General features: G+C 34.3%; 1 protein-coding gene and 3 long non-coding RNA genes across 6 annotated transcripts in view; 2 read left to right on the top strand and 2 right to left on the bottom strand.

Moving 5' to 3' along the window:
* The window catches only part of LOC126694607 (uncharacterized), a 35,461-nt gene that overhangs the window by 1,910 nt on the left and 8,228 nt on the right, over positions 1-25,323 (bottom strand). Inside the window, exons 2-3 of one of the 2 annotated variants that reach the window (XM_050390974.1) lie at positions 1,825-1,986; positions 16-730 (exon numbers count right to left, since the gene is read on the bottom strand). In XM_050390974.1, the coding sequence (XP_050246931.1) occupies positions 16-730; positions 1,825-1,986 (877 nt within the window). Of the gene's footprint in view, positions 1-15; positions 731-1,824; positions 2,213-25,323 lie in introns of those variants that run through there. The other variant, XM_050390973.1, reaches the window with a different exon arrangement.
* The window catches only part of LOC126694611 (uncharacterized), a 31,943-nt gene continuing 8,462 nt past the window's right edge, over positions 1,843-25,323 (top strand). Inside the window, exon 1 of the long non-coding RNA XR_007645811.1 lies at positions 1,843-1,986. This is a non-coding gene — a long non-coding RNA (uncharacterized LOC126694611). The remainder of the gene's footprint in view (positions 1,987-25,323) is intronic.
* Positions 3,824-14,136, bottom strand: LOC126694610 (uncharacterized). The gene is made up of 5 exons (XR_007645810.1): positions 14,122-14,136; positions 13,211-13,845; positions 12,564-12,665; positions 7,254-7,331; positions 3,824-4,072 (listed from the first exon to the last, which is right to left on the bottom strand). It is a non-coding gene; the product is annotated as an uncharacterized LOC126694610 (long non-coding RNA).
* LOC126694612 (uncharacterized) lies at positions 14,768-17,466 on the top strand. Of its 2 annotated transcripts, XR_007645813.1 has the most exons (4): positions 14,768-14,987; positions 15,105-15,217; positions 15,334-15,449; positions 17,224-17,466. It is a non-coding gene; the product is annotated as an uncharacterized LOC126694612 (long non-coding RNA). The 2 variants fall into 2 exon arrangements; XR_007645812.1 differs by lacking the exon at positions 14,768-14,987 and having other exon boundaries at positions 15,010-15,217.

Raw genomic sequence — 25,323 nt, 5'->3', positions numbered from 1 at the left:
TGGAAAGCAATATACATGTAATCAATAGCTGATGCATTAGGCTGCTGATATTTTCTGTTGTTAATGACACCAAGTGGAGAAAAGTTGGGTAAGCGATTGCGGACTAAGTTCTGAATCCTTGGATCATGATGGAAAAAATAGTGATGAGCAGGAGGAAGGGGGTCATCTGAATCCCATACTTGTTCATCATTTTGGATGTTACCGTGATGGCCATCATTGTTACTAGAACCTACATAACTCGGTCTCTGGGGTACATTCTTATCCTTCAAAGATTGGAAGTATTCTTCACAAACCTCGTCAAAAGCAGGTGTTGGAATGCCAAAACTCTTTGTTGGACAGAAATCTTTCCATAAATCCTCAGTTTGATTTATGTTAGCTGACTCTTTTCTCTTTTTTTCACTCAAAGTTGCAGAATGGTCAGAGTTAGATTGTCGTCCTGTTGAGAACTGACCAATTTTACGAACTTCTCCGCTTACATTGTCACAACTAGGCAGATCATCAGAGTCAGAATCAATTAACTGGAACATTCGAAGAGGACTCTGAGTTAATCTTGGGAATATTAACTCACTGCGGTTTGTCTCCAAACTCGCAGAAGCTGAGGTATCAGAAACCTGTTTCCTTTTCCTTGTGTTTAACTGGCTAGATGATTTAGTGGTTAAGACCCCACTTCCATGCAATGGGATCTTTGAACTGCTATACATAGATTGGTACTGTGATGGTGGATGTGCATCTGCCACAAATTTAGTAAGATTAGTCTAGCAGCAGAACTAAAAAAACATTCAAACTCAAGTTATCATTTCTTGATAATAAAAAAGGCCAACCAAAAATGGAGAGTGAAAAATATAACTTAAGATTCATTTCTGTTTTTCAATAATTATAACTTAAGATTAACTTCAGTGACTACGCAATGATTATTCCTATAAAATGACATATTATGATTGAGAAGAGATTCAGCATCCTTAAAGGAGCACCTAACCAGAATAAGAAAACCAGTGTAAATCCAACATTGCTAATCAGCTATCTGTTAAACACAAACCTCCTATTATAAATCAATTGACTTAGTTCAGGATATAAGGAAGCTACTACCTTTAAGGAAAGAATATCACATCACAGAAAGCCGATCATAAAAGATGTCTTAGAAATGACTGGTGACCACATTGATAATCTTGTGAACAGACAGCATTCAAACTGCATAAAACATCATCAAAGGAAGTACCTAAGCAACAATTAAGGGTCTTAGGTATGTCATTTTTTTGGCAAATATACAATGTTTGGACCCTAAAATTTAGGTTAGGTTCTATTGTAGTCCCCGAAATTCAAAACATTCTAGTCCTCAAAAGATTGCAAACATATCAAGTTAGTCTTTCTTGCTTACGTAGAAAAAATTCAGCAAACCCACATGAGCTCCATTATTAAAACTCTATAAATCTCACAATTTTTTGAGGACTAAAAATGAACTTTTCAAATCTCATTGAATAAAATATAATCTGACTCAAATTTTAGGGACCCAATGGTATAATTTCACCCTTTTTTTTGGTTATGGACCCAACCTAACATTTACAGTCTCACCATCACAAATTCTCAAGTATCACTCCCAAAAGAAGTTCTAAGCCAAATTCAAAGTCTATTTTTCTTTAACTAAATCGGTCTCCACAAAATCATAGCACTGAAATGTGAACCAACAAATCACAAATCATATTCATATAAAATAACAGAACAATTAAGCTAAACAAAATTACTTCACTGGGTAATCAAATTCAAAATCAAAATAAACCCTAACAAAAGAACACACAAACACAAAGAAAAATGGCTCTTGATTATTACCTTTAAGAAAATCGTCTTCTGAGGAGAAATCTTCAATGTCATCGTCAACGGCACGAGGCGACGGCGTTTTGGTGGTCGGGGTGGTGGTGGGACCTCGCCTGAGGCGCTTGAGGATCCGGGGCGGTTCAGGCCGGGATTCAGGATCCGAATCCATGACCTCAGGTCCGAAATCTTCGTCATGGGGAGCCAGTGTTTGGGTCGGGTGTTTATCCGGAACTATTTGGGGCTCCGAATCGAGACCCAGATCGAGTCCTAGGGAGAACGAGGGAGGATCGTATCCCGCCATGAAAGAAACAGGAAGAAGAGCTCAGTTTTGAATTTGGGGGAAATTTTTATTTTGGACAGCTTATTAGAGGGAAAAATCTTGTTCCAAAAAAATATATATATATTTCTATGCCCATTCTTTCATGACCCATTTCTCACTATACGTGGGTCCCACTATGTTTCACGATATACCATGTTGTGTCTTATGAAAAATTATGTATATTGTTTATATGTTGGTGTTTATGCCATCTCTCTCAGATGCTAATAGACATGTCATACACACCCAAAACAAGTGATACCCTTTCGTGTCTTATTGATACGTAAGTCTCATGTGTCTCATAGGACTAATGTCAATATATTTACTTAACTGACATGTGGGCCCCACCACTAAGACGTGTAAATTTTCCAACTCAATTGAAGAAAATAAAATAATAAATCTTCAAAATAAATAGAGGGCATTTTTATCATTTTAATCTAATAAATTTTTTTCTTTTTTGAGAAGTATTTAATAAAAATAAGCGAACATATTTTCATTTGATAAACTTTTTATTTGAAGTGTATTAAGTTTCTTATAAAAAAAAAAAGATATAAAATCAAAAGTTATACTAAAATATACTTATACCTTAAAATGAGTTTTAAGATATTATACATATAACTTAGAAAAGAATAAAGTCCAATTGGAATCCAGTTTATTTAATTAAAACTGAAATTTTTTTCTTAAAATTTTGTGGATAAAGCTAAAAAATTACTAAAATAGTATTATAAGGCTCATAAATAATATCAAAAAAATATATAATTTATAAATGATAGTAAAAATAAACTAAATATTAATAAAAATAAGATAAATAATAAAAAAACTGACCTTTTAACCCAATCCCAAACACATCCCAATCAAACACGCGTTACACACCTACCTAGAACTTGGCGTTTGCTATCTCTGTTCTCTCCGACCAGCTCTGTACAGGTGTTCTTTCTCTCCTCCTTTTCATCTGCCTCACTTTTTTAATTGGTTCAACTCTCTTTTTTAATTGGTGCAACTGTTCATTTTAGTTTAGTCCGTACAGGTTCATCCGCCTCTCTTTTTTAATTGCTTCAACTATTCATCTGCTTTTGCCTTTTTTTTTTTTTTTTTAATTTTTATAAATTATATAAAATATAGCAAAGGGTCAGATCTGCCATTCTAGGGCCTTAGAGTATTTTTTTTTAATAATTATTAATTAATATAAAATATACCAAGGGGTCAGATCTGACATTCTAAGGCCTTAGGGTATTTTTTTTAATTAATATAAAAAATTCCAAAAAGTCGGATCTTACATTTTAGTTTCTCATTTAGTTGGTTAACTCATATTAGTTTGTTAATATAGGATGAAAAATTCAGGAAAGTGTCTAGGCAAAACAGTTAATAGATATATAAAACATACCAAAGTGTACGGATCTTCCTTTTGATGCGTTTTTCATTGCGTATGTTTTTTGATAATTTGTGTGCGTATTATCTTTATTTTTATTTATTAATGAACATAGGCATTATGGGCAACTCTGGGAAGTGCATCATCTGCGGCGAACAAGTGGCAAACATGAACACACATAGGAAAGAACACGGTTATAACATCATTAAGGCTGAGAAACATAAAAGGTCATATCATCCTGCCAAGAGCTGTGGTACCGGTATGTAAACGATAAAATTATTATCATTTTTTTAGTTTCCATGTTAGTCATTAAATTCTAAGATATGACATCCATTATAAAGAATCTCTAACCATTAAAATTATCACTAATAGGTAATTCAAAGGGAATAACAAGACACATTGCTGAAGCAAAAGGTTTAAATATCCTACTCATGCAATAAATCAATTTATTTTTTAATTTAAGAAAAATAGTCCGGTTAATGTGTGCACTTGTTTGAGCAGGTCAAACAAGTGGGAACGTTACTATTGCTGCTGAGGAAAACACTGCGGCTGCCCAGGATGATGCTCTTGCTGTCAACCTGAAGGATGCAAAAAAATAGTAAGTATCAATTGGATGCAAAAAATTATTTTATATGTTACCATGTATTGCATAAATGAACTGTCCCATTAGCCAATATGTTTGTATAGTAGCATGTATGCATACATGTATTGTAAGTTTGGAGCTAAACTTTACCCTCGTATCATTAGTCATTAGCCACTAACTTTTAGCTCAAATGGCATTTTAGCATGATTGTATGGATATACTGGCATTATATCAGAATATATATGAAGTACAATAGCTCTAGACATAGAGATTACCTTATAAAAAATTAAAAGAAAAAATAAGGAGAAGCACCAATTAACTTCCCTGTAAACAACTGCTCAAAATTCTCCCACAAAATGATGATTATTATTTCTTAGACCACTGAGTATAGGTTATGACCTATGTAAGATTCAAAAATAGAGTGAAAGAGAGACAGATGGGTTTGTTAAAACTGAAAGTTTCTCATGAAAGAATTATTTGTAAAAGAAACAGACCTTGATACTAGGATAAAAAAGAATGGTTTGTTTGAAATGAAAGGGTAATATTGGAATGTTGGTCCCTCACAATGTCGGGAGTTTCTTATAACAAAGATTAACCCACACCAGATTATTCGAACCAATCTTCACCATCTTTCCGTTCATCAATGGCTTTGTGATTTCACTCTAATCCTAATACACTTTCCCCACTCAATTTTATTTTACTGTATATCAATCTCCTCCAATTCCCCCATGTCTTCAAAAAATTTATTTGTCATTTTTATCTGGTAAAAAATTCTTGAAATTTTTCATCCAACAATAGAAAAACTAAACCATCACAAGGATGGTCAATGATTTAATGTCAACAAAAAGCAATCAAACAAGAAGCACAGCACGACAATTGTCAAGTGCCAGAAATATAAACCTTATTAGTGCAGAAAAAGATTATACATAGCAAGCTAAGCAACCACCAGATTCAGATAGTTATATTAGATTTAGGTTAAAAGAAGTTAGTGAAGAAAAAAGTAAGTTTTTAGTCCATCTCCATCTCCATCTCCAATACTTGTTTTGATTTGTATATACCCTTTCTTGATTGTCATATTTAGATGGGGGTGTTTGTAATTTTTATATTAAATTCAAGTTTTTGCAACATGTGGTGGAGGGGGAACCTTTTTTATATTACATAGTTATGAGTGGGTTAAGTAGTATCTGAAATCAGTGTTTATGGGAAAGAAGGCAACCCAATGGCTGCTGGATAACATTAAACAAACGGTGTTAGGAAGCAATCCCAAACGTTTCTTTACGTTTAGAGAGGGTGATATTGCGTTTACGTTAATGGTGTTCAAATACTTTTGGAAGGTATATTGTTGAGACTGAACTCAAAGCCGGTGGACATAGGAGATTGACGATTATTCCGGAAAGGGGGTGGGGGGTGGAGGGGTTTTGGGTAAGGTGCAGATTATGCAGCAGGCCAATGTCCCTGCCTCTCATTCTTTCACCTCGGTGGTTAAGGGGGATCAATGGAAGGGAGTGGATGTGTCTGTTCCGAAGCTTTTGTTTAATAAGGGGAAACAACCATTAAGGTTGAGGCCTCCTTGGTGCAGAATATAGAGAAACAGAAGCAGCTAGATGGTGGTGAGAATGGCAGGATGAAGGAAGGTGCAGCGGAGGGGATAGCAAAGGGCGGTGGTGCTGGGATAGGTCTAGGCATTAATATCCCCTCCAAATCAGCAGGATCATTTCAAAAAAGATCGCTGTTACAGTTTGGTTCAAATTCAAAAAGAAACTATGGGAACCTCAAGATTTTAAGAGAGGTGTAACTGTTGTGCTTAATGAGGGAAGTAAAAGGCAGTTTCTTGGGTTTTCCAAAGAGGTCGAGTCAAACAAATTTACCGGGCCAATCATCCAGTTATCCAGCCCATAATGGGCCATGAGCAACTTGAGCAAAAGGATGGTGTGGGCTTAGAAACTAAGCCCACTAACCAAGCTACTTCATTTATAGACCAAGAGTATGGGCAGAAAGGGGCAGAAGCAGATTTGGGCTTGGTGGGCCTTAATGATTTGGTGGAGCCACTAATATAAACCTAAGCCTTTGTGTAGACCATGGTTTTTGAGAGTTAGGTGAAAGCCCAAAAACAGGGTTGAGTCAAACCAGGCTTTGTAAACAACATATCGTAAAGACCAAACAAACAGATCACACTTTGCTTGTGGGTGGAGGTAATGCATTTGGGATGATGACAGAATTCGACAGACTGACGCCAAAATTCTGGTGGCTGGCGATAATAACTAGGCCAGAAAGAGTATGGGCAGATCCCTATGTTCTGAGTTTATGTGTGTTGGTTACCAGCAGAAAGGTGAATTCTCTTCATTTAAGGAGTTTGGTGCATGGGGAGATGGTGCAAACCGATTATTTGGTGGCTGGAGTGACCACCCAGATTCGATATGTGTCAGAATTTGTGGGTTTTGAATCTCAGGGTGGATCAGATCAGAGGTAGCTTTCGGATGTGTTGGCGTTGACTAATTTCGAAACAAACATGGGTGACAATAAGGTGGTTGATGTGGAAGTTGGTAGGGATGGCAATTGTTACTCGACCCCTGGTACCTGACCCGGTAAGCAGTAGGGTCGGGACTGGGTTTTTAAAATAAAACCCGAAGTAGGTCCGGGTCGGGTCCGGGTTTTGGCAATACCTGGCCAGATGAAATCAATAGAGAATTTTCAAATCAAAAGTTTTATGATTACAAAATTAATCACAGATCTTTATTTCATGAAGCTAATTCCATATCGTAGGAGTCTTCAACCAAATCTTAAATTCTCGCATCCTTAAGGAACTCAAAACAAGTTCTTTTCCTATGTTCTACTTTTTTAAAGTTTCATGATGCACCAACATACTAACAAAGCATTTTTCGTCGAATATAGTCCACATATAAAATAGTTTACAGTTTTTTTTCTTGAAAAAACTATAGAAAGATCTTGTTACCAGATTCGAGCATCAATGCACCTTAGAACAGGTACCAAGATCAACTAAAATTAGTACCTTCTACTCTCAGTTGTTATGAAATGAAAAGAAAAAGAAGTGCAGTTAATTTAGTTGCATCCTAAAACGACACAAATAATCAAAGGCTCTGCAACGAAGCTCAGACTTTAGAATTAGTCAAACTGAAACTTCTAAAAGCTAAAAAAGTTAAAGCACAAGAGTGTACCTGCATCTTAGTGTCTCTAGTGAATGGCAATTCTGCACAAGTCCAGAAAAACCAGTGGTGGTAATTTTATCACACCAACTGCAAAAAGGAAAAACCAAGTCAATTTAACTAAAGCCTCCTGAACTGAATAGATATTTGATGGCATAATATGCACTGAGCCCATTATGACTCAAGAAGGTGAAATAAACACTAAATGTATATGAGAATGAAGAAAACAAAATCTAACAATTCATTAATTTGATCAAGTGGAAGTCTAGATGAAGGAGTACATAGATATTGGTGAGACCTACGCTTTCTCAAAGCCCACAAATCTCTACTGATTAGCCACTGTGATTAATTTGTCAAACGTATACTTATCACTGAGATTGTTAACAAAGAATATAAAGCTCATGATATCATTGATAACGATAGATTTTTGAGAATAAAGTCATCTACTTCATACATAAAATACATTCCATTTGTAGGCTATTTGCCCGCATCAGTTTGTCATATCTCTAATGCCCCCATACCCGGACCCGGCCCACTTAAAATAAAAATTACCAAAAAACCCTAGCATATATATGAACTTATAAACCCTAAATTTTTCTCATTTCACTCAGCCAACCAACCCTAGCCGCCGGTCTCCTCTCCCACTCTCACTCACTCTCAAGCCTCAACCTCAAGCTCTATCACTGCCAGCCGTCACTCAATCTTACCGCCGGCCCATGCTCATCAAAGTTTCATACTCTACTAACGCTACTGTGTCCGTCTGGCCTAGAATTTGATTTCCTTTATTTTCCTCAATTTTCTCGTGAGGCAAACAGACTTGCTATAAGCATTTAGGCTCTGTTTGTTGTTTCTAAAAAACAAAATGCAGAAAAACGTAAACTCAAAACCGTTTGTTGTTTCCTGAAAGATTTGATTCACTGTGCTTGTTTTGTTTAGATTCAAATTTAGGAATGTGATTGTTTTGTGAGAGGCTAGAGCTAGGGATTTCATTTTTGGTTTGGTTTTCATTTAATGACTTGTTTGACCGCTGAGAAAAGATAAGGAGATGACGTTAAGTATTTTTGGTTTTCCTTTATTTTCCTCTATTTTCTAGGCAAACAAACAGATCTGCTACGAAAAATAGATAAGATAAAAAAGAAAAAAGAAACAGATTGACTATTTCAGTATCAACAATATACTAAATTTATAAAAAAAAAAAAATTATTTCTCTGTTTTGAATTTGAAAGTGAAGAAGTTAAAGCTATATAAAAATAAATTGTTTGTTTGCCCAGAAGTTAAAGCTATATCAACAATATAAATTGTTAGTTTAAAAGTGAAGAAGATAATAAATTGTTAAACCAATTTTTTAAAGCTATATAAAAATAAATTGTAACAGACATTTTTTTTTAATGATCTTGTTTGTGCTTGTTGTGAATGCAGTGGAAGAAATTGTGTCTATTGTTTTTTGTGTTTGTTGTGAATGCAGGGATAAAATCAAAATTGTATTTTTTATATTTGCTAGTTATAATTTGATGAAGTATATTCCATTTTTTAAATCATTGTTGTTGTAGGTTCTTCAACAATGGTAGGAGATTGTACTCTTCAATCAATTCTTGATGATGGGGAGCCTAATGAAGAGGATGGGAGTTGAGTCACAGCTTTGGAGAATTAGACTTGCTATATTAATTTAGTAGCTTTTTAATTTCTTGGACTTGTTGGATTAAGTTGATGGTTGGTAATAATCCTAAACTTGAGGGATTTATTTTGTAGTCTTTTAATTTCTTGGACTTGTTGGTTCTTGGACTTGTTTGGATTTATTTTATTTTTATGTTTAGCAGGTGATCTTAGCTGATCTTAGCTTGGTGATTTATTGATTTATGATCTTAGCTATGATTTATTGATTCATAGATTTATAATTAACAGGTGATTTATTAATTTATGATTTATAGGTTTGTATTGGTCCTATGATTTGGACTGATTTGGCATTAGGGCCACGTTATAGGGCTTGAATCTTGAATCTGGGCAAATCTGGGCTTGAACCTTGTATCTGGGCAAATCTGGGCCATGTTATAGGCTTCAATTATTAAAAAAAAAAAATTTGGGCCACGATTTGGGCAGCAGATTGGGCCCAAATCTGGCATGGCTAGACAGGGCCCTACAGGGCGGGTTTGGGGGCAACAAAAAAACCCGTTTATTAAACGAGCCGGGTTCGGGTAACGGGTTTAGGCCCGAACCAGACCTGTTGCCATTCCTATAAGTTGGCTCAATTGGGTTGTTGGAATCGGGGAAGGAGGAGGAGAGCCCACTGATATGTCAATTGTTATGTTGTGTAAGGCCGAGTCCACTGTGTTGGATGTGGCAGTATCAGAGGTTCTTCACGGGAATTTGGAGGTGTCTAGATGGGTCAAATATAGAATTCATGGGTTTTGTAAGTTGGTTGGGCTGTTGTTGGATCGTCATTGGAGGCTTGTTATAGCCATGCTACTTCATATAGAGAGGGAGATGGCAGCTGCTAAGGTATCCAAAGGAGATGAGGGCACCATTTGTCGCAGGGTGAGAGCAAAGTCCAACGGAGGGAGGTAGTTGAGAAATCTGATCTCCATGGTCAATAATGATGGGAAGTAAGATTGTGTTTTCATGTGGTTGGTGGTTTATAGGGATGGGTGATTAGTTATTAATGAAGTTAAAACTTATTTCTTGGAACATTAGGGGTTTGAACAACCCCAAAAAGCATCTAGTCGTAAAGAATTTACTAAGAGAGTGGAAGGGTGATGGAGTTGGATGATTAGTTATTAATGAAATTAAAACTTATTTCAAAGAATTTAGGGGTTTAAACAACCCCAAAAAGCATCTAGTCGTAAATAATTTATTGAGAGAGTGGAAGGGTGATGTGGTGTGTTTGCTAGAGACAAAGTTGAGTGGAATAGACCAGAAATTGGAGAGTAGTTTATGGAGTTGTTCTTATATGGATTTGATTGCTATGGATGCAGATGATACAGCTGGTGATTCTGGTTATGTGGAATAGAAGGGTGGTTGAGAGATTGGAAGATATGGTGGGTTCTCATTCAGTTTCTACCAGAAGGAAGGGAGTGGAAGATGGGTTTGATTGCGCTTGTTCGGGGGTGTATGGACCGAACGATGATAGCAGGAGGTTTACTTTGGGATGAGTTAGTTGAGATACGTCACCATTGGGATATTCCATGGTGTTGTATTGGGGATTTTGACGTAATTCGTTTCCCAAGTGAGAGGCTGGGTTGTACTAGTTTTTTATTGGCCATGTTAGATTTCTCTCAATTCATTGAGGATCTTAGTTTGATTGACTTGCCTCTTGAGGGAGGGCAATTTACTTGGTTTAGTGGCACTGATCATCCTTCAATGTCCACGATTGATAGGGCGTTGGTTTCTACAGATTGGGAAGAGCATTTGTAGAAGATACTGCCGTTTTGGATTTGTTATTGAAGAAGTGCTGTCCTTTAGGTTCAAATTTGTTTTGGGTTTGCTTTTCTCCTTTGAAACCTTTATGTCAGGATTGCATCATAGGCAAGGTTAGGAATCTGTGGGTGCTTAAAAAAAGAGTATTATGGGATTCTTGGGAGCTAGGCAGGATATTGTAGTAGTCTTATTGTGTTTGATGCCATGGTTGGTTGTATAGTTGCAGGATCCAGGGGAGACGGAGACGGATCGAGAGAGAGAAGGCGAGAGAGCGTTTTATTGGGTTCTTCCCTTCCCTTCCTTTGCTGTTTGTGGGTTTTGAGAAAATCACGCAGGTGAAATAACAAAAGAAGACATTATCGTTCTGACACACACAATAGGCAAAAGTGTTACAAGTTGTTTTTGTAAGAGAAAAAAAATATATAGGATTTGGAGTGCCAATCACACCATGTCTGAGTTAGGACAAAATTAAGTAACAAATGTGAGTTAAGAATTATGAGATATGGGATATGGGTTAACCAAACATGGCCTAAACAATCATAAGGATGGTCAATGATTTAATGTCAAGGAAAAGCAATCAAACAAGATGCCAGCACAACAATTGTCAAGCAGATATACCAGATTTATAAATCTTACAAGTGCAGAAAAAAAATTATACATAGCATGCAAAGCAAACACCAAGATTCAAATAGTTAAATTAGATTGAGGTTAAAAGAAGTTAATGAAAAAAAATGAAGAAAAAAGAAAGTTTCTAATCTATCTCCAATACTTCTTTATATTTCAAATATTAAATCCATCTACCAACTGAAAATGTCTTAATTGGAAAAGACTAATTGTTTGAAATGGTGCAGTGCTTAATTGGAAATCTACGCCTCTTTGTGTCATGGGAACTTTGTGGAAAGAAAGGATTTAAAGACTATTGTAGGCTCGGAACAATTTGTGGTGGAAATGAAACTTACCCTTCTATTTTCTTTAATAAGCATCCTTTTACATACTTTGTTTGGTGGGATGACTAGCTTAATGGATTTCATTGTTACTTGTATTTTTCATGACCCTTGATGCGTCTACAGTGTATGGGATTGATGTGGTATGTGTATGGTGCATCTACCATATGGTGTCTTTTTATTTTGAATAGAATTTACTTACTTTTCAAAAAGGTGGAACTCAATCATGGAGCAACGCACTCTGTTTGGTGGGATGACTTCACTTAGTGGTCACTAAACATTGATACATGTACTTTTCATGTCCATGCATCTACAGTATATATCATACTGTATGGTGCCTTTTTCTTTTAAATAAAATTGACTTACCTATCAATAAAAAGTTTTAACAATAGATAATTTGAGAAAAGCTGTTTGCTACTATGGATTGATGTAGTATGTGTAAGACTGGTGGGGATTTATGCCTAAGATGGAGTGTGATTTACTAAGAAAATGGTCAGATTTTTGTGGCAAAAAGGCATATTCAGTAATTTGGGGGCTATTCCTTCTTGTTTGATGTGGACTCTTTGGAGAGAAAGGAACGTGTAAAAAGCAAAGCCCTATATCCACAAATACTATGTGAGGAGAGACCATAACTTTTACTTTTAAACCAAAAAATCTTTAAGTTACATAGTCACTTGCATGTTCCTTACAAAGGAAGGAGGTTCCATTTGAGCTAGAACTCATTGACTGAACTAGTCATATTGTCACATAACAGCATGATAATCACCAAGCCATACAAATGCCCACTAATAAGATAACAATCTGAAATTCCTGAATATAAATATGAAGTAATAAGCAAGACTGTATATATCTATCATTCTCACTCTCCAGACAATAGTTAGCACCAAAAGTCAAAATATATATATAGCATAAAAATATCAGACCTAGACGGCTAGAACTACCCAAAATCAAGAATTTAGAGAATCACCTGGAAAGCTATGAACTAGGAATTATGGTTTGAGTTAGTCCTTCATAGTGGCCAAGGAGTCATAGCATGTTGAATTTCATCCTCCTTTGTTGGTCAATAGTTCTGTACAAGTTAAGATCTACCAATCAAAGTCTTTTTCCTTTTTAATTAGAGAAAAAGAAAAAGAAAATCAAATTAGAAGGGCCAAATTCAACAAAAACTACAGAAAAAAGCTCTGGAAATCAAAGCTTGTAAAATGAAACTTTAGATCTCTGCATAAAAAATAAAAAGGTTGCGAGATTACAACCCAAACCAACCCTCTCTCTCTCATGTAGACATACATATAAAAAATTCCAATTCCCTCATGTTTCATGAAATTTTCCAACTGGGTTCCCTCAAACTACAAAATCGCCAGAATTATAGCACCATCCTTACAAATCAAATAAAATACCACCAAACAGAAGGCAAAAACTTCTCTCATGTAAAACTTCAAAACAGCAAAATCGTACAATAAAATCTCTATAGGAATCAAATATATATATATATTTGATAGGTAAAACATCTCTAGGAATCAATATTACTCGACTATGCATAGTAACCTAGATCTGAATAAAATCAAAACTTTTCACAGCTATGAAAACACGGGTATGAAAATAAACTGATCAAACCTTCCATAGTAATGAAATTCGATCCCCATCCTGACCCGATTGAGAGAGAGTGGATGAGATCCAACACTGGAGGCTGCAGCCAGGAAGATAGATTTCTTTTCTTTTCTTTTCTTTTCTTTTTTTGGTTCGACAAACGACAACCTCTGCTCTCTAATCTAACCTACGCAATTTTTAGGCTTTTATTATTATTACTTGACTGCCAGCCACACACGTGATAAACAAAAGAGTGTTTGTGGTCCCACTTTCAATCAACCTGCTTTTACTCGGCTCTAATTCTATTGCTTCTGATTCCATTAAATTTAAATAAGATCATGGTATAAACGGGAGCGGCTCCTCTCCCGTTTTTAAGTCTCCAGTTATCTCCATTTTTATTTTAGATGAATGACACGTGGCTACTAATCAATCTAAGGGTCAGAACATAACAACTTAATTTAAATACAATTTTTATAACATTATTTTTCCTTCTCTCTCTCTCCTTTTCCCCTCTGTCTCTTTCAGTTTCACCTTAGTTTACCAAGCTACTGTGCAAACAAAGAAGAAGAAGAAGAAGAAGAAGAAGAAGAGAGTTACAACAAGTGTGGAGAGAATCTGCAGAACATCAACAAAGGAAACAAAGCAAAACCAGTGCAGAGAATCTACAAAACATCAAGAAAGGAAATTAAGCAAAGTCAATAACCACAATTAGTAAATCCCTTAGCCAAATTTAGTCTGTGGCTCAGTGCCAAAAGATTTATTCAATCACATTGGAATAGTCTGCAAATTTTGCTCTAAATCTCCCTCTAACCCTAGAATTAGATTTTTTTTTCTTCTAAAAGTGAACAATCAGAAAGCCTAAATCCTAAAATCTTCAATATAACAATAGCAAATTTGATCACGGAGTACAAGTCTCAGTCATGGCAGGAAACAAGAACCTGAATTGATAGGAGTGGACAAGTTGTTTCACTCACAAAACCACTAGATCGATCTCAGCAGCTTGGTGATTCAAGTGAGAGAGACAGAAAGGGGAAAGGACGAGAGAGAGAACGAAAAAGAATGCAGTCTAAATTGTATTTAACGTGGTTATGTTATGACCCTTAGATTGTTTAATAGCCACGTGTCGTTCATCTAAAATAAAAATGGAGATAACTGGAGACTTGCAAACGGGAGAGGAGCCGCTCCCGGTATAAACACTCCTTTTTACATCCACTAATCAAATGGTGCCACTTCAGTTTTTAAAACCCGATTTCACTTAAAAAATTACAGCCTAACACACATGATTACTATACCCTTAAATATATTCAATTATTAATCTATATATATATATATATATATAAAACCGAAACTTTTGAAGTTTCCACAATTTTCCACGTCAGCACGCATTAAAAAAAAAATAATAAAACAAAAAACAATAAAACCAAAACCAAAAACAAAAAGGTCAAAAACCCATTCCCTACCCGACTATGCCTTTTCTTTCCATGCTTTCCCTTTCACGAATACTCTGCCATCAGCTCCTCCTCAATAACACCCACGGCAAGCCAATCAGACCCACGGCAATTCAACACCCAACCCATCCAACCTACCTTTCCCGATCCTCTGTCTCTCCCTCTCCACGGCAAGACCCAACAGACACCTTCTTCAGACCACCGATTTGCCACAAACTTCTTCAGACCATCGATTTCGTGGCTTTCCTACACCCAACCCATCCGGCCTACCTTTCCCGATCCACAAACTGACCACCGATTTGCCACAAACTTCTTCAGACCATCGATTTCGTGGCTTTCCTATTGTCTTTAATTAGGTTTTTTTTGTCAATTTAAGGATTTCGTCTTTAATTAGGTTTTTTTTTTTTTTTTGTCAATTTAGGGATTTCAATTCCTAACCCCTTTTTCTCTCTATTCTTTTTTGTTGAATTCAGGGAAACACTCATAGAAATTAAAATTCTACAGGTTTTGTAAGAAAGTGGAGATGTATTGAAGAGCCTCCCAACCTTCAAAATCTGACAACAATCCGGTTTTGCTTTACCTTCAGGTTTTGTTTTATTTTGCTATCTAGGTTTTTTAGCACATCTGTATTCGTTTGCTTTATTTCTAACTATTTTAGTGTTCTCTCAATTTGAATTGTAACATTTGCCTCTGTGATTTTAGTGTAGTTATTATATCAAAGAATGGAGATTGGAGAGCAAAATCTGAATCCCAGCGCTAAAATCAAAGAATCTGCAATTGAAGCCAGCCTTCTTTGAAGAGCAAATTCTAAACCCGAGGTAAGAATTTCAATTGAAAGACTATCTACATATTATTATTTTCAACAATCGTACTTATTTTAGGATAAGTGCTCCGCATATTAGGCCAAGAGCAGCAGCTTTTGTACTTAGGTTTTTTTGAGATTAGCGTGGACTTATGCCTATGTCTTAGCTGTAAAGGATTAGGAGTTAAAGTTTTAATTTTGGAAGCTAATAACCTGTTGTTGATGATTTGATGCTTGTGTTTGTCCTTTCTTCCTTATGATTCTAAGAGTTTGTTTGGCTAATTTACTTTGTTCAAACACAATCTGTATTTTGTAAGTTTCACTCAAGCCATAAATTCAACGTTTTTGTTTCTTTTGCAGGAAAAAAAAAGTTTACATCATTGGTATTGAAAATTTTTTTTTTTTTTTCATCCAACTTAAAATTCATTTAAAAATATGTAATATGCCATTTGATTTTGCATAATGATAGAGGCATTCATTAAGGCTTGCTATTTGTTAAGTCTCTCTCAACCCTCTCTCTGAATCTCTTCCTCAAATTTATAATATCTAATACCATGCCCATCTTGCATAATCATATATAACTGAGTTATATAACTTATATTTTAGACCAAGTTACAATTTCAACAACAAATACTGACATAGGAATTATATTTGTAGCCTTTTTGTAATTTTCTGTGGCTGAATTCTTTTAAAATAGAGTTCCAAACATGTTTATATCTATAATTATTTATACCTATGAATTGATTTTCTCATGCTCAACCTTTACCACTCCGATGCAAAGAATTATTGTAGTTCTTAGCCAGTATTGATCATATCATTTGAGTTTTGCATTTGCCTTTGTCTCTGTTTTTCTGCTTGCAATATCCCAGCTAAATATGGACATTTTTGTTTCTCTATATTACTGTAGTTCTTAGCATGCATGGATCATTCTTAATCATTTAATGCTTTCATAATTTTCTGCACATTTTGTGTTAGCATCATTAGAGATGCTTTGGTGAGAAAGCATATAAAGTCTTTGGAGGTTATTTTCCTTACTTTGAAAAGAACAATGTTAGTCGAAGATGCATATCAGTTTTTTGATGAATTTATTGCAAGAGAATGGGTGCTCAATGGCACTAAATTAAGTGATCACATTATTTTTTATGGATATGACTACCATCCTTTCACTTCTTTCTTTTCGCCTGTGTGTGTGTGAATCATGTTGACAAAATTGTAAACCATGATATTACTAAGAATAATATCCTCCTAGCATGTAGTTGAATCAAAATAAATTAGAGCTTTTTTTCTTTTTATTCTTTCAATTATTGTAAACAAATGTAGGAAATGCGGGTTATTTAAAAAGAGAATTTGTGATTTTGATTATATAACAAAAAGCTTTGAGTTCTGCTTTTGAATCTTTTTTTTTTTTTTTTAATTCATGCAATTATTGATGCTCGGTTGAATTGTAACTCTATTTAGAATTTTACACATTAATTTTGTTTCAGATTTGTTCACTTCATAGAAATAACATTATCTTATGCTGATTTTGTTTGATGATGTGCAATGTTATAAGATGTCAAAATCCAAGAAAGCTAAGGTGTTTTTATTTTTATTTTTCTTTTTTCTGCATAGTAAGAGCACACAACTACGAAAGGCAAAACCTACTCATATGCATTTTAATGAGCAAGACGCTATAGTTGTAAAATGAAATTATAAGATTTTATCAGCTTAATTATAAGATGTAAGGTGAGTTAGGTTGCTTAGATTTTGTGTAAATGTAATATTTACTAGAAATCACTTTTGACGTGCAGGTTTAAAGGAAAGAAATGAGATTTTAGAAGGAGAAAGCTTGGGTCAAAATTGTCTAATTGCAGTTGCTATTGGCTTATGTGTAAATTAAATGTCTAGAAAAAAGATAGATGTGGCAATAGTGTTTATTGAAATTCTTGACGCATTGAATGTTTAGGAGCACGATCTCCAACAATACAGTAGAGCGAAAATTAGATTCGTGTAGTGAGGTTGATTTACAATTAATATGAAGTTGTATGTTTTTATTGTTGCAAAATTAAAATTTGGATTCTGGCTTTGAGCCAAGCTAGGTAAACATACAAACAGTTGCAATTCTTTGTAGATAGGGGTTTTTTTTTTTTTTTTTTTTTTTTTTTTTTTTTTGATGGAAAAATCAACCTCTTCTCAATTCCTTTAGCCTTTTCTTTTACTGTGAGGTTGATTAATTATTTTTTTATTTAACTATCCCGTGCATCGCACGGGTTAGCGACTAGTTAATTTTATAAAAAAGAAATGTGTTTCTGTCTCCTTGTCCTTTTCTCTATTATGTCCACTACATCTCTTACACCATCATCACCGAACAACACTCGCTGCCACCGCAACCGCCGCCACTGACACTCACGTCCTCTCCAATTGCCGCCTCTTTATGGAAAACCCAAAAAAATTCCTTCTTCAACTCTCTCTCTTCACCATCACATTCTTAGTTTCCATGTATACTTTTTCTCTTGATTGGTCAACTTTTTTCCTTTAGAAGCTCAAGTCCTCCATCTTTTTCTTTCAAATTTTGCATACCTCAACTGGGTTCTTTGAATTTTGATCTGGGTATCGATATATTTGATCAACTAAGTAAAGTTAGTTGCTTTCTTGCGTGTGTGAAGTTTCTCTTTGTTTTTTGGTTATAAGATTTGTTCTTGGGCTGGGATGAACGACATTATTGACGGTGGCCGCTCCTTACTCTAGTGAAGTCTCCGGTTGCTTGGATTTGAAATTTTTGTTTTATCTTTTTTTTTATAAAATTAATATTTGAATATATTTAAGGGTATAGTAATTTCCCTTTCAAAAAAAAAAAATGGTATAGTAATTATGTGTGTTAGGATGTAATCTTTTAAGTAAAATCAAGTTTAAAAAACTGAGGTGGCACCATTTGATTAATTGGTGTAAAAAGAGGTATTTACACCACTCCTTATTAAATTTAATTTCTTCCATTAATAGTACTTGTGGGTACCTAAGGCATGCTTAGGCATGCTTGGCAACGTCCTAGGCATGCTTGGCAACGTCTTAGGCATGCAAGCAACGTCCTTGGCCGTCTTCGGCATGCTTGGCAACGTCCTCAGCATGCTTGGCAACGTCCTCGACCGACAGAAACCGTATTTGAACTCCAAAGACACATTCTAAGACTTTATTTAGTTGGTCTTTAGGATTGGGGTTAGAAGGGTGTGATGGGAGCTTATTTTGGAAGCTTAAAGATCGTTTGCATGTCATTTTGGGTAATCATGTAGTTAAGACATAGAGGTTTTTGATGGACTAAAAGTGGAGTTTGAGTACTGCTTTGGATCTATTTCGTGGTTGTCTTAATGGATTTGAAGGGTTAAGCATTTATATCATATACTTATGAATAGATGTGTTTCCTTTTTTTCTATGGATTTAATTTCTCATCAGTAGTGTTAGGAGTGAAATTCTATCTCTCTAACAAGTCCAATTTAAATTCAAACTTAAACGTTGATAATTATCTCCAAATTTGCAAGACTAATCATGAATACTATAAAATCAATGAAAATCCCAATATTTTTTTTTTAAGTCGAGTCGAGGTATGAGCTCCTCTTCTGTTATTTTCTTCTCCTTTATTTTGTTAAAAAAAAAATTATTTTATGATTTTTCACATATTTTTTAAAAAAATAATTTTCGTACATGAACCACTAAACTCTTTTTATCCATTTTTTACAAGATAAAAAAGTTTGCACTAATTGAAATTTAAGGTTGTTGCTACTGCATATGTCTTTACTTCACCTTACGATATGAAAGTATATTAATTTATTGAGTTGAAAGCTTATATTCGATATATTAAGAGGATGTATGGTTTTCATTATTTCCATATGGGCTCTTACTCAACATTTTTTAGCATTAGCCACATGCTGATAAGGTTCGTTTAAAGTTTAGACCCGTTAAAATTTAAAAATTATTACTTTATGGGTTCGTGTACTTTTTTTTTCTTATATTTTGCTTTTGAATAGTGATATATATTTTGAATTGTTTCAATAACTTATTCTTTAATTATATATCTTTTTTGGCATTTTGGAAGTTTTAACATTTGAATTTGTATAGTCACACACGTGCGCACACACACACATATTATCTATAATTTGTAAGCTTTGAATCTTTTGATTCCTTTCAATAGTTATAGCCATGAATTATTCTTTTGAATATAATCCATTTTTCTCTTATATTTCTCTATTTTTTAGTAATATATATTTTGTTTTGTTTCAATAATTTTTAAGCTGTGAATCATTTGATTCTTTGTTTTATTTAAATAATTTCTAAGCAGTGAATCATTTGATTCTTTAATATTTTTTGGTCTTTCAGAAGTTTTAATATCTAATTTTTTGAGTTAATTTTTTACAGTATCTGAAACTATTTGACAAATTTTTTGTAAGCCATTGCATGTTCAAGCAATGGCTTCTTCACCAAATTGTAACACAAATTGAAGTCATACAAGAGCAAATCATGCAAAGATGTAATTTCTTAATCAATTTAAGATTTTATAAAATTATTTTAGTTTAACTCACAAATAAGTATGCACGGGTTAGCGACTAGTTATAAGAATGAATGAGATGTAAAAAAGAGAACGGGATGTTTTGGGGTGAGAGAATGAGAACTCTACTTTCCCTTTTTTTTGTCCCCCTTTTAACTTACATATATTTATTTTATCTTTTTTTTTAGAGAGTTTCAATTTATGGCACCCGCTCTTAATGATAGCTTTTTATCATCAGACTATATATCAATTGATTTTTGGTATAAGTGGGGATTGAACCCCAGATCTTTTATTCAACCATCAAAGATTTTTACCGGTTGAGCTAACTACAATCTACACATATATTTATTGTATCTAGATGTTCATGAAAAGTAAACCATAATATTTTATAGGTAGAAACACCATTTTGGTTCTTACATTTTGGGCTCACAGTCAATTTGGTACCTATAATTTGGTAGCAATCAATTTGTTTCCTATTATTTTCAACTAGTAGTCAATTTGGTCCATACCATTCACTCACTAACTAAAAATGTTTACGTGGCTTACGGTGTGCACATTTGACACATTTGATACTAACGTGACAAATAAAATAATAAAAATAATGTCTAATAAATATTTTAAAATGCCACGTTGGCATTTCCCCATTTTAATAAAATAAAAAGAATTTCAATTTTAAAAATGAAAAATGAAAATGAAAATATCAGATTTTCTTTGTAACTTCATGTACTTTCTTGGCACCAAACACAAAAATACATATATTAGATTGTAAATCAACACAAAGACTTAGTTCATTTGAGACACCATAGCATTCATAAACCTTTTAACATAATTTATCCCTCACAATCTCAATTACAAATGTAAACAACCAAAGCTATTGCCAATAGACCCACTCTATTATCACCAAACCAATTTTGAATTTCAGAAAACCCCATAAACAAACTTAGAGACCAAAAAACCCCACACGCTAGCTAGAGCCATTTTCTGTAATGGCTATGATAGGAATAATTTTCTAGGTTACTAGATAATTAATAAGAAAGCATGGACGACAATATTTTTCATTGTAAGCGGTTTTCCTCAAGAAAATGTATCTTTCGATAAAAAAAACTAGGTGTGCGTCGACACCTTTTGTGGAATTATTGAACTGACAAAACAGGCTAAGATAAATCCCTTGATCATCACTGTGCCCAATCAATGAGAAATGCTCCGTCATTCGATACAAATTCGTTATCTGGGTTTGCATCGGGCTTCACCAACCACACCGTGACACCAATCGAAGCTCTATGCTTGCTCCAACCTAAGAAGATTCGATCATTCCTACCTTGCACCGGCATTTCCATTCCTGTCTTGCATCGTCACCAACCAATCCCAATGCCAAACGGAGATCTCATTGCTTTCTTGTGCAATGGATTTTTTTCTATGTGTTAGAGTTTGGAAAATGGAGTTTTAAGGTTGATTTTAGATTCATGGGTTTGGTGTTTTGATTTGGTTTTTTGAGGTTTCAAGGGGAAATTCAGCCACTAGATTAGCTGGGTTTCTAATAAACAAATTTAGTTGGATTTGTCCCTATCAAATTCACTAGATTTGACTCAACAAAAAGATTCCAACCCAAAATGAGAGGGTTTCCATCTGTGTATGCTCTTTTTCTTTTTCTAAAGATTCCTAATTTTGTTTTCCACCTTTAAAATTGCAAAATTAAAATTAAAAATATTTTTGTTTGTATTATAATTGGGGAAATGCCAACATGGCATTTTAAAATATTTATTAAATATCAAATGTGCCAACTGTGTACACCATTAGCTACGTAAGCATTTTCTGTTAGTAAGTTAACGGTAGAGACCAAATTGACTACAAGTTGAAAATAACAGGATCCAAATTGATTGTTACTAAAATGTAGGGACCAAATTGACTATGACACCAAAATGTAAGAATTAAAATGGTGTTTTGCATATTTTATATGGGTTGTAAAAGCAAATCATTTAATAGTCCTAATAACTAAGTCTTTATATGATATTTTCTTAGGTAAATTACACATTTGGTCCCTCGGTTTTGGGATATAAGTCAATTTGGTCCCTAAACAGCTACATGTGTTAGTTTAGTCTTAACCTTTTAGTATTGCATCAAAATAATCCCTACATTAAATAATGGATGGAAAAAGCTGATGTGATTAACCGTCAAAATAAAATATTATTTTCTTTTTCCACATAAATTTCCACATAGTTTCACTAAAATTTTCTTTTTAGTTGGTGATTTAACTTATATCTTTAGTACTTTTTTCAACTGGACATCTCTTTTTGTTTTAAGTATATAATAACAAGTGTTAGTGAGATTTTAATCTTTTTCTTATATTTAGTAATTAGTGGATGATGTGACAGTTCCTTATATTAAATCAAAATGAGATTCTAGTTAAAAAATATTAGAGATAAGTCAAATCCTTCAATTGATATTATCGCTAATTTACTTAATTTTTCTTAGGACATAATCAATTTTAAATAGGATTTAATTAATTTTAATTTTGGATAATTTTTTCTGGCTTTAACAAAAATGTATTGTTAGTTAATATTTTATAAGTAAAACATGCAATAGAAAAGAATCTAACATTTTTATATAATTTAATACGTTAATTGGGCTATTTTCATCTACTTATATAAAATATATTTTAAAAATTTTATTTCAAAAGATAAATCTAAACAATTAGTATCAAAATAAATTTAAAATTTTGGGGCACTGATTAAATTTTTTATAATGTAAAAAAAATTAACAAAATATTTTATTGGCCAATAGAAAATATATTTTTCTTTCGGCTAGGTGGGAGGCCTTACTTTTTATTTATTTATTATTTTTTTGCAATACTACAATGAAAATATAATATATTTTATTTTAGCTATGGTTGAGCCGCCCGCTATAGAGTTTTTTATTTTATTTATAGAAAAGCCGTCCTATGGAGTTAGATTATGTAATCTCATATAATAAGGATAAAACAACTTGGGTAATTGATTCTCCAAAAAAAAAAAAAACTTGCGTAACACGCTCTAATTCATGAGAGATCTTGGTTTTCCTAGAACAGAAGGGAATCCGAATCCTTCAAGTTCTAGGACTCTAGACCCGGCCTATATAAACAAGGACTTCGAGTCTTTCAAACTCAAACACCACTCAGTTTGAACTCTTTAAATTCTTGGCCCTTAATTTGCAAGTCTACTTTTCATCATGAAGAAGAAATCGGCAGCAAAGAAGGAAGAACAGCATCGTCCGCCTCCGCCTGAACCCTATCCTTGGCTTGTTTATTCCTTTGGCGATAACAATAACAGGCAGATATTTTGCAGCATATCAAATCCCAATGAAACATGCATACGTAGAATCCCAGCGTTGCGGAATAGGTATTTATGGGCTAATTGTCACGGTTGGTGTTTATATTTGGGTAGAGATCTCTGCCTCATATTGTGGAATCCTGTAACTATGGAGGAAATAACACTTCCGCGCATGCCCGAAGTAACTATTAGAGATTGCATCTTGACGTCTCCTCCAAGCGAACCAGGTTGCAAGGTCATCTTATTTTTTCACCTTATGAACAATATCTTATACTGTGAACTTGGCGATGAAGAATGGACCGAGTTATGCTATTATGATGAGCTGAAACGAACCATAAAGGAGGTAGGACTGGCGGAAGAAACGATGGAGCCGACACTGCCTAATCTACTAATGAGCCCTGTTTGCTGCGATGGTAATTTGTATGCAGTATGGACACCGTATGGAAATTATCATGATTGCTGCAGGAAGCTTGTAAAAATTCATGAAATTCATCGGGACGGCCTTAAAATCGAGCCCCTAAATGTCTTTCTACGGTCAGCTCGTCCGAAACATGTGCACTTGATGGAATCTTGTGGCGATCTATTCACAGTTGAAATACAGTATAAGGATGAAAGTTTGACAGGCGTTTTAGCAATTGGGATCCATAGATTAAATTTTTCTAACAAAGAGTGGGTACAGGTAGAAACTGCTAAGGACCGGGCATTTTTTTTGCCTTCGGACAGGGTTGATCAGCAAGCGTTTTCCATCCCTGTAATTGACCCAGATGTGGCAAATCGTGTATATTTTACTTTACATGGTGATGATACTGGCAAAAAATTTTACTCGTACAACATAGAAGATGGAACAATTTCGATTTCCTCAACTTTTCTAAATCTACCAAGACTACAGCGATCTTGTCCGGTTTGGATTATGCCTCGTCTCAGGTAATTGTTCACTTGCGAAACTTCTAATTGTTTGTCAACATCTATACCTTTGCACATTGAAAATCATAATTGGAAAAAAAGTTATATATATCAAAATCTATACTTGTTTGTCAATAATCTTTGGTTACTAATGGAAGAACTTAAAATTTACATAAAGTTGACAAACATCCAAAAAGGAACAGATAAGTAGTATTGTTAATAAAAAAACTGCACATGCTTTTATTACTAATAGCAATTTTGTAAGGTATCTATATCTACTGAATGTTTGAACACTTTAATTGATTTATTCGCTATATAGATTTTGTCGATTTTATCTATTTATTTCTCTTCTATTCCTTGCTGATATAAGTTCGTGCTTATATAGGTTAATAAATACACTAAAAGAAGACGAGCACAAAAGTTATACCGAAGAACAAGAGAGTGGGAAGGTTTATGAAACAGAGAATGATTTAAAGGACATGGAGTTCACAAATGATATATCTATCCTTCATTTTGACATGGTTAAAGTGATTGCCGAGCGTCTCATCTTAGTTGATTATTTGCATTTTCGTGCTACTTGTAAAATCTTTCATTCTGCAGCACCTCCGATTCAATGGAGGATTGCCATGGAGAAGGTGGAAAACCCTTCTTTATTATCTCCATGGCTGGTGTTTTTTGAGAACGAAAGTGTTTGTGCTTTCATTGACCCAAAACATGGTGACAAGTATATCATCAACTTGCCACAAGTACTAAAAGGAGGTATAATTTGCGGCTCAAAGGATGGTTGGTTGCTAGTAGCTGTAGCGGAAAAATCACATTTCTTTTTAGGTGAAAATTTAACTTTCTTTTTCAATCCATTCACACAAGCCATTCTACCGTTGGCAGAGAACATGGATAGAGCTCTGGATTTCTCTTGCATTGGCTTCTCTTCCTCCCCACCCTCTTCAGAGTGTGTAGTTGTTAATTTGAGTAAGCGTGAATCTGATGCGAAGTTTGTTGTAAGGTACTCTTCTAGCTTGGGACAGGACCTGGACTTGGACCTAGACCATTGGCATGAAAATGAGTTTAGTGATGCAAACTTTTCCTTTAATAACAATAGCCCAATTTTCTACAGAGGAGCATTTTATTGTTTGGGTCAAAAAGGAAACCTAGGAATTTTGAAGTTA

Source organism: Quercus robur, chromosome 8 (genome assembly GCF_932294415.1).
Source record: "Quercus robur chromosome 8, dhQueRobu3.1, whole genome shotgun sequence".
Lineage (NCBI taxonomy): Eukaryota > Viridiplantae > Streptophyta > Magnoliopsida > Fagales > Fagaceae > Quercus > Quercus robur.
This window is presented reverse-complemented; position numbering and strand designations above follow the sequence as displayed.